This window comes from Austrofundulus limnaeus, unplaced genomic scaffold (genome assembly GCF_001266775.1).
Source record: "Austrofundulus limnaeus strain Quisiro unplaced genomic scaffold, Austrofundulus_limnaeus-1.0 Scaffold7, whole genome shotgun sequence".
Taxonomy (NCBI): domain Eukaryota; kingdom Metazoa; phylum Chordata; class Actinopteri; order Cyprinodontiformes; family Rivulidae; genus Austrofundulus; species Austrofundulus limnaeus.
Genome location: NW_013952409.1, coordinates 5,301,631 through 5,311,475, shown reverse-complemented (window position 1 = coordinate 5,311,475; position 9,845 = coordinate 5,301,631). Strand labels below are relative to the sequence as shown.

Below are 9,845 nucleotides of genomic sequence, written 5' to 3'. Positions count from 1 at the left end.
CCCTAAAATAAATATAAATTTAATTAAAGTAGACCATAATGTGCAGTTCACTTAATTTATTTAATTCCCAACGATGCAGTCACCTGACATATTCAGATTATGTTCACAGTTTACGCTTTAATTTCTGCTGTAAAACCCAAATGTTTTAAAAACACTTTTCTGGTGCCATGTTGCTTCTTCATTGTTTGATCATAGAAGTCATGCACGTATTTGTTCAACGCTTTGTGTATCCTCCTGAAAATATTTATTCAGCACGCCCAAACTGAATTGTAAGTCTTATTAAAACATTCCAGTGAAGACAAATAGATGTAAAAGTAAACCTTTGGTTTATCTTAGGACTTCCGTGCAATGGATTGCAGCAGAATATATTCCTGCTTAAACACTTTATGTATTTGTAATTGTTCCTCAACCACCTTTATAAAACGTTCAATGTTAGGAAATGTTAAAAAAATAGGATAAAAACATGTCCTTACAAAGTGTTGGAACAAAGTATGATGTAAAAAAAATGTAACTACTGCAAAGTGTGGGTTAATCATCAGCAGCTTTGATGCTTTTGGTAACAAAAAAACATAAAATGTCATAAAACTGACTGTATCCAACATGTTTTATAAAGAGTAAATGAATTCATAAAAGTTTTCACAGATTAATTTAAACCATAAAAATATCACTTCCTACTGTCTGCCTATCAACACAGAGCAACAAAACCTAAACTGTGTTTTCAGTGCAATTCTGAACAACTTATAATTCAATCAACTGCTTCTTTGAAGGAATGCATATCACCCACCATCATCATTTGAGAATTAATGGAGTTCTGGTCAATTTGTTCAAACCATGCAACATTTTTGCAATAATGTAACATTTTGCAGAATGTGCGCTGAGGATGCCTCTCAGCTGTCTTAAATCAGTTCCAGTGAAATCTGTTTATTGGTTTGAAATATTTCGCTAACAAAGACTTTGTTGACTAGGGCAGTGTTCAACCTTTTCAAATATTTTTTTATGAGTTTTAATAAAATCCATCCAGTGTTTCAGGAGTTTGCCGACNCTTGGTTGACTAAGGCAGTGTTCAGAACTGTCCCATCGGTTACTGGATTACTTTCAGCTGCTACCAAACCAAATTTTTACCTCACTTTTTTGTAAAATGGACTGTTACAGCATTTTTTTATTTTTTTGGCTAATGTTGATCAGCTGTATCTTGAACGTGGTGATTCTAAAGGTTGATCTGTCCAGAGATTAAATATTTTGCTAACAGTCAAACAAGGTGGAACATGTGTTGGAGGAGATGCTCTGCTATGACTAGAAACGTGTCAAACTGACAGATGTTTCTTTATAGGTTCATTTAGCTGCATCCATCTCATATTGATTCCACAAGTTAATCTTTTCAGATTTTTTTTTAACCAGTTTCAATAAAATCCATCCAGTGTTTCAGGACTTTGCCAACGACACCCACACGAATGAGAAAAACCAATTTTGTCCTTTCACCTTCAGCAGCAAGTGATAAGATTTTACACTTCTGTCTAGAAATGTTTTATTATACTTCAGAAATATACAGGAATAGTAAAACTGAGTTATTTTATCATTTAAAATAGTCAACTGACACTATTWTTTATTACATTATAATTACAGATAAACAGGCCAATTTAAGACCCTAGGCAAGATTTCAGGAGGCACTTCTTGTGCAATATACCAAATCTCTTTTCCAGTTTACATCTAATTACATACCAGAGTTCTGTCTCTTTAAAGGAGGCCTTCTGAGATCAGGGTCAAAGCCAGGTGGAACGTTTATTCCACCCCTAGGTGACCACTACCGTCTCAATGTCCTGGTTCTCCACCTGATTTACTGGGGGGGGGGCAATCTATTGCTTCATAAACATTTTAAACTTTTGAAAGATTTAGAATATCAAATTCATAATTCTTATTTTAAATAATGGACAACTGTTGATAAAAAAAAGAGCAAAAATAAATAGTGAACAAAATAAATTCCTTCTATCTTTAACCACCACTCAAACTAAAACAAATTAATTTATTTCCCATCTTCTGGTGTTACTACTTTTGCATTTCACTCATACATAATTTTCTGCTCATCAAATAAGCAGAGGAGCACTTCCTGCTGGTCGGACCACTTTTTAAAAGTCTTTGATTACGTTTTGGATCTTCCACCTCTGGCCGGTGCATTCCCGAATTAGAAGTACACCATTATCAATTTCTAGACATCTTTTTGACTCCTTGTTCTTAATTTCTTTGCCCTGAAATTAGAGATTAAATGTAATTATTATTTTATTTCATATGTCATGATTATATTAACAATCTCTAGTTTTTTGTATTACCTGACTGAATTCCCAGTATATGCCCATTCTTTTCTGCATTGCCTCTTTGCAGTTGTACAGGCCAGGCTCGGTGTTTTTCTGCCCTTGGTCGGCTATACACCGGTTATCGTTGTACTTGTGGGACTTAATACCGCCGACGTAGAGTTCACCATTCCCACGAAAATATACGATCTTGAATAAGAAGAACAAAAGCAGACAGAGACATTTTATAAACTACCAACAACAGGGACACAAAACTTCAGCTCATGAACGAGACTCTGTTTCAAACCTGCTTCTCTTACCTGTGAACCATAGTAATAGCAGTTGTAGGCGATGGGTGTGTGACCTGGTACTGGACCTTGGTCTACGCACATGTTGGTGTCGAGATTTTTCAGCTGCCCATAAAAAAACAAACAATGATAAGAAGGAGTCTGTTTAAAAAAATGCATGAATACGTATGCAGCAGTAATGATTCTTCTGCCATGAATAAGATCAAACTTACTCCTCCATAAGCAAGCAGGTTGTCCCAGGGGTCCAGCTTAGGATAAACATTATCCAGGTACCATTTGAAAGGTTTACACTTCAGCCTTTCTCTGAGTTGCTTCCTCTCAGTGACATCTCCAATGTCAATGCCATGATTCTGCAGATACAAATTATAATATGGGCTGATTTGTTGGATGTGTCCTTTCAAAGGGGACATATCATGGAAAATCAACTTTTTTAGCTGTTAAATTAGGTTTTGTTAGGTTGGCCTCTCTAGGAGTGGAGACAATCTGAATTTAGTCGCGCCTGGTGCTGCGTAAATATCTTTATATTCTTTTTTTCCTCCATTTTCTATCACTCAAAAAGAAAAAATAAGTAGGTCCTCTGGATGGGTTCTTCTTTAGTGAAAAGTTTCGTCTCTCCTCCAAGAGACTTCTTCAATCTGATGAGTTTCAGGTGAACTCAGCCTTATAAGCACTGCCTCCACATGGACAAACAGGTTAGTCACATGCAAAAGAGGGTCATCGCCTAACAATAGGCTTGATTAGTTCTATTGTTCATAGAGGGTGTGCCCTACAGTATTTTTACAGTCTTTATTTTACAGTTAAAATACATGTTCATCAAATAAAGCCTAATGTTACAACTAATCATGGCTCCCTTTAAAGAAGGATTTAAAAGCATCATATGTCTTTTAAGAACATTTCTTTCTTAATTTCAATGCAAAGAAACAACTAAATCATGTAAAATCAACACCTGCAGTTGTGAACTGTTGAATGTTCATTGTGTGGTGGGCATATTTGATGTTTGGGTACCTCAAACGGCAGGTTCCACGCCACGTTGACGTTGTGTTTGTATTCATCCATCCAGACCTCTGCTACCCTCAGGGCATTTCTCTTCATGGCAGGACCCAGGTCCGGCATATACGGTTTGTGGTGCCTTTCAATGTGGGCAATCTTAGAACACGGAACTACTTCAATACTGCCTCCACAGGTCCAAACCTTCAGAAAACAAATGAAGAAAACTATTTAAGTACTGCTTTTAACATAAAAAACCAAGGCCACCTATATGTGATCCCAATCGTCCTGATAGTTCTGAAAGTTTAGTAATACCTCGCATACTTTGCTCTTTACTCATTCGTTTACAGATTGTCTATCAGGCATTTGATGATGACCTTTAGCCTAAACCTCTAAAGATAATCTGATGTATGTTAAACTTGTTCAGATGTTCTTTTGTAGATCTGTGATCCTGAATTTTGTCATGAATTTAAAAGAAAAAAAATCAGTTTGATGACCTTTTCAGAAAGGTTAATTTGTGCACCACCACTAAACTTCCTTAAAGGTCTTCATAGTCTTTGATGATGCTTAGTGGGCATTGCATAACTTGATTGCTTAAACTCTGACAGTACGTCACAAGGTGCTTGATTTGGAGTTTTTGATTTTAGAGGTTTACTTACACGAATTCCAAACTCTACATTTTCTCCACCGTACACTTTCATCCCTTCGTCGAGAACTCCGATTTCTCCAAGATAGGCTCTATCAGCCACCAGGATTCCCATGACTGATGGGCTTCTAAAACAAAGGGAGGGAGACGTTAGAGTTATTAACTCATTGTTTTGGAACCTGCATAATTTCCCATGTGTTAAATTCTAACTCATTTCAGCAAACTCCAGACAACAAGCAGTAGGTTTTTGTGTTTTAAGTACATATTATTTATTGCACTTCTCCTGTTTATGTATCGTGCCTAAGATAAGATAAGTTGAGATGGGATGAGATAAGATAAGATAAGACTTTACTGAACCCACAGTGGAGAAATTTGAACATTACAGCAGCTCAAAACAGTGGAGTTGCAGTAACAGGCTGCATACCGTAGCCCCATCTTGGAAACAGAAAACCACACAAGGGAAGGGAAGATGAAGAAAAAAAACAAAAACATCATATATCAACACTGTGACACACTATGGTGTTTATGAAAAAAACCTCTGCTTAGGGCAGATTTATTAGCCAGAGGAGTAAGTGAGATTAGGGGGCCCGAAGAATCCAGTCCCCAAAGCCGGCACAGCCAAAGTTCAGAATATTGATGTTAACAGTTCATTCTGTGCAGCCTTCAGCCTGCTCAGGAAACCACATCAGACGGGTGAGAGAGGGGAGGGCAGAGCCTTGTCGACGAGATCCAGTCAGGAAGAATTTAGTCAACAGATCGAGGCCGTTGTCGGGGAGAGCCATATTCTGTAATCAGTTGTTTTGGGAACAGAAGAGTCAGGCAGACGATAACAATTTTCCATCTGCTTTAATGTCTGCTGGTGCATCTCAAAGGTGGCAAATCCAATCAGGCGAATGGTGTGGACAAATTCTGCCGAGCCGATCCATCAGCTTTCTCCGAGATGAATTCCATCTGGCCAGCAAAGTCCAGGGACCACAGCCGGCCCGCGACCCTCAATAGAACCGCTTGCAGATCGAGTCCAGCTCGCTCAAGGCAAAATGTCCGAGTGCTGATAGAATACGGCCACCTATCCAGTTGGTCAGTCAGCCAGAAAGTGAAAAGCCACTGACGCTGTTTTGTAGAACACAAGGAGACCACCAAGCCAAATTGTAGAATCCAGTCATCGAAGTCCAAATATATATCCAGAACAGAGAAGAACAGAGGTCACACATGTCCTCCCATGGAAGAAGAAAAATAAACTTTATTCCAAAAATTTTAGTGAGAGACCAGCTAACCAAATCCAAAAAAATAAAAATATCCATAATTTCTAGTTTCGGATGAAAAATGTAGAGAAAGCTCCAAGCAGCAAAGTAGGGAAAGATAAGGCAGGGCAGGAGAGAAGGAAAAAAGCATCTTACTACTCTGAGAGCGGAAAGAAAAAAGTGGATAATTTTTTTTGTCTTAAAGGTGCAGTATGACATCTGTTTAAGAGGGGGACACAGGAAGTGTCCCACTGCAACCTGTTCAACCCTTATTAAATTAAGACCCTTGAATAACTTTTTTAATGTAAACATGTTTGAGTAGAAATAAACGTACTGAAGTCTATCAAAACAGCATACCCCCTCACAAACATCGGTATGCTGTTTCAATAAAACACCTAAATTGACAAACAGAGCTTCAAAAATCAACTTCCTGTTGGCTGTTCTGACAGGGTATACCACAGTGACAGAACACTGGTTTGGTCCTGCACAGGTGCCCAATCCAACAAGATATACTCACACCTACGTTTAATTTAGAGATTCTCCAATTAACCTTACATTCATGTTTTTGGACTCTTGGAAGAATCAGAGTCCTTGGGGAAAGCCCAGYCCTGAACAGAATGCAACATGAAGCAAAAATAACGAGTTTCTCAACAATAAATAAAGTTGAGAAATGTGCTGTTAAACCATTAAATCCACAGCTTTAATATCAGAGTCACATAATTACTTAGAGCTCTGGGATCCTGTCAGCCGGCCTTTCTTTGCTGAGATGCTTCAACATTTTTCCAAGGTTTTATTAGGACAGATGCAACCAGCCTGAACAGAAGAACTGAAGTGGAGCTTCAATTCTTACACCATCATCTGTGATTACAACTTAAGCTTTAGAAAAACAAGAAAACAATAGAAATAGTTGTTTTAACCAGTGGAAGTTCCTGATTCATTAGGGTAAAGAAGACGACTTATTAATACTGCAGAGTTTATACATTTGTGGTAAAAAAAAATTAAGTAAAGCATTTTCATTTTAAAGTTTTACACAAAGGAAGTAAAGCAAAATCCGATTAGATCTATATAAACTTACTTTCCAGGTAAGGAGCTGTCATTGAGTTTGTAATAATCTGGAGAAAATCCCTCGTACATGCACCACAGGGCCCAGTCAAAGGCGTGAGCTGATGGAAKGTAATGAACAACCTTGAGGTCATAAAAGTTAACTCGATCAAACACAGGAGAAACCACYGTGGTCCTGTCCGCTTTGATCTGGGTCAGTAAAGGTTCTGCCCTGGATGAGAGGAATAAAAGAAATATTTTAGTTAACCTTCTTCTAATTCTCAACACAGACAAGCCTTTTTAATTTTCCAAATGTTACCACAATGGGTCACCAAAGAATGAAAAACTTTATTTTCAGCTACAGTGCATAGTGTCTAAATAACAACTGGGCTGGTGTACCAGACTTTGCTTCAGCTATAAAAACAGACTCAAGACCATAAGACTGCCAGTCTGAGCTGACAACCAGAAACACGTGTTGCACAAGCTAGGTCAAAAAAAAAAAAATACAACCAGCTAATTGTCCTACAYTAAGTGACGCTGATTATTACACTGCCTGAACTCAGAGGATACTCCCCAGGAGAAAATGTTCCAACTATGCAGGTGTAGTTTTAATTATTATTATTTTTTTAATAACAGGATATTTAATTTATTTTGAATCACTCAGGTTATTGTTCGCCAACTTGTGGACAGTTTTTTGGTTTGATCCCAAACTCAGCCGCACATCTGCTCATCTCTGCGCAGAATGCTGAACTCCCACATGTCTCCTCAATTATCCTCATTTGTGTTTTAACTGATCATAATAAGGAAGTGCCTTTGTTCGATTCAGATAAAGTTRAATAAGACATTCCTACCACATCTCGTGGACTTCAATGTGTGCGTCCAAGATGGCCACCACATCGGCCGTCGCAGCCCTCCAACCCGAGGCTCTGGCGAAAGCGAGGCCTTTCTGCTCATTGTGCCTCACTCGTGTAATGCGGAGACTTGGGTTCTCATCCTCCAGGGTCTTCACATATAGGTCCAGGTCACCCTTTAGGTTTTCTTGGGGAAAAAAAAGTTAAGCTACAACAAACTGTGCAAACAAAACCAAATCTGTCAACATAACTTAACAGTTTCTCTCTGCATTTTTTTTTGTCTTCTGTTTTATTTGTAATTATTTTGTGTTTCTTTTAATCTTTTTGCTCTTTTCTTTTACAGTTTGTTGTAGAAGTTTAGCGTAAACTAWAGACTGGGTCTGAAAATGAAAATTAGCTTCTGGTGACACAGCCTGTACAAACAAACACCTACTATAATAATCATATGCTGCTTTTATTATATAAACATGTTCTGCCATATTTATTCTGAGTACAATGTTAATGCATAAAAACTTGAATGACTACAGGAAATATTTAAAACTGTAATCCTGTGAGTCATCACCATCTACAGAGCTGAAGGCATGTACAGAGTGTTGGTATGCTCTTTAAAGGAACCGTTTCAATTTCAGCCAGTTTTTCTTGTTGCTGACAAATAACATTTGTTTAATGCAAATCTGGCTCCAGCCTAACAGGAAATACAACCACATTTGTAATATTTAGTAAAATAACTTTGTAAATAAGGAAGAACTTGTTTAGAATACTAATTTTTCCTAAGTCATGTTTCAAACTTTTTGATCTTAAAGAAGACATTGGATGCTTTTAAATCCTCCTTCATATTTAAATCCTTCATTTAAAGGTCTATATAAAGGGGAATTGCAATGCTTTGGTCTGGATTTCTCCATATTGTAACTCCACAAGCCCCTCTTTCACCCCTTTTCTGAGATTTATTTCTCAGATCAACTCATCTCTTTAGATCCAAACGAGGAGCTTCCAGATCAGTCTATTCTAGTTTGACAGAGGTGTTTACAACTATAGCAGCACAGAAGCTTTTTATTTACAAAAAATTAATTAAACTATGTCTGCAATGGAAGACTTGTCCATCCAGCCTCACATGTTGAAACCAGAGCCAGAAGAGAATGAAGATAACAAAACTATAGTTTTTAAGTCCAGACCTTATTTGGTAGTTCCATTGCAAATACCGTGATGTAATGGTTCAGAAAATAGAAAAAAACCTGAACGGTTTGAAAAATCGGACCCAAACAGAATATAAAAAGGTATCTACGCAGCACCAGGAGAAGCTAAATTCAACTCTTCTGCACTAGTACTAGAGATCGACTGGTACAGATTTTTGAAGGCCGATATTTTGACTTCAGTCCAATTGATACGCAGACTTGTGCAGCAGATTTTTTTTTGGGCTGATTCTTGGAGCTGGTACTCCTTTTTCTTCTTCTGTCAACATGATAAAAATAACAATGATAACAAATGTTAAACAAGTCTCAATTTAAACTAGAAAGAAACATTTATTAATTAATGCATTTACTAATACATTGTACATAGAAGAAAACCTGTGTCAAGACTCTTATACTGGGTTCAGAACAAATGTGATGTGAGCTTCTGAGGGGTCTGGTTTACATATGTCTATGGTGGTCGGCTGCACTTTACTCGCTCTTAATGAATGTAACACAGAGAAAAGACCGAGAACTTTTTTATTTCAGCGGGGAGGAGAAAAAAAATGTTCTTCTATGTCACCTGTAAGTGGTTCAACCAGCATTTAAAAAAAATGTGGACAAGCTAAACTCAGTTGCAGAGGGAAAGGGAAAGTAAAAACGGCACTCTCGTTCTCAAAGTGAAACTTAAAAAAACGCTGTTCTCTCCTCTTCATAGACAGAGGGCAGATACAGCTAAAATAGATAGTCAAAATATATTAAAATTATATTTAAAAAAACTCACCCTTATTGTTGTTGGCACTCAGTCTTACATTACCAGCCGCCCTCTCCCAGGGAGGGAGCGGCAATACATGCACTCGCGTGATCAAAGGAATTGATTGGCCGATACCGATACGAGGGRAAAAAAAACGATACCGATACCGATATTTTTGGCTGATGTTCGCATCAGCCAAAAATATCGGCCGGCTGATGTATCGGTCAATCTCTACAAAGTATACGCAAAAAAAATAATGTTTGTATTCGCTACAAAAGTGGATTTTACATGATTTGTTTGGTAGGGATGTCTTGAGTTTTAGAGATATGCATCAACTAAAAACCTGCAGTCTTTTATTTAAACTAAAAAAACTCCTTTAGTTAATGAGCATCTCTATAATGCTCTCCAACTAAGGTTTTTGAAAAGATCTTTAATTCAAACAGAAATGAGAAAAAGGCATCTCATATCTATTTTCATACACTTGGAAAAAAAAACTAGTTTTCCAATTGATCATTTCTGGTTGGCAGATTTTTGGAAAGGAAATTGCTCCATATCTTTGCAAAGAG

The 9,845-nt window shown here is 37.5% G+C and overlaps 1 protein-coding gene across 1 annotated transcript in view; it reads right to left on the bottom strand.

Annotated features, from left to right (window-relative positions):
• Window positions 1–1,508: 1,508 nt before the first annotated feature.
• LOC106537027 (probable polypeptide N-acetylgalactosaminyltransferase 8) overlaps window positions 1,509–9,845 on the bottom strand; it is a gene marked incomplete in the record, with an annotated part of 15,727 nt that continues 7,390 nt past the window's right edge. The window contains 8 exon segments of the mRNA XM_014034396.1: window positions 1,509–2,243; window positions 2,325–2,495; window positions 2,606–2,698; window positions 2,806–2,943; window positions 3,599–3,784; window positions 4,240–4,354; window positions 6,543–6,740; window positions 7,360–7,535. Coding sequence (XP_013889850.1) covers window positions 2,124–2,243; window positions 2,325–2,495; window positions 2,606–2,698; window positions 2,806–2,943; window positions 3,599–3,784; window positions 4,240–4,354; window positions 6,543–6,740; window positions 7,360–7,535 — 1,197 coding nt within the window.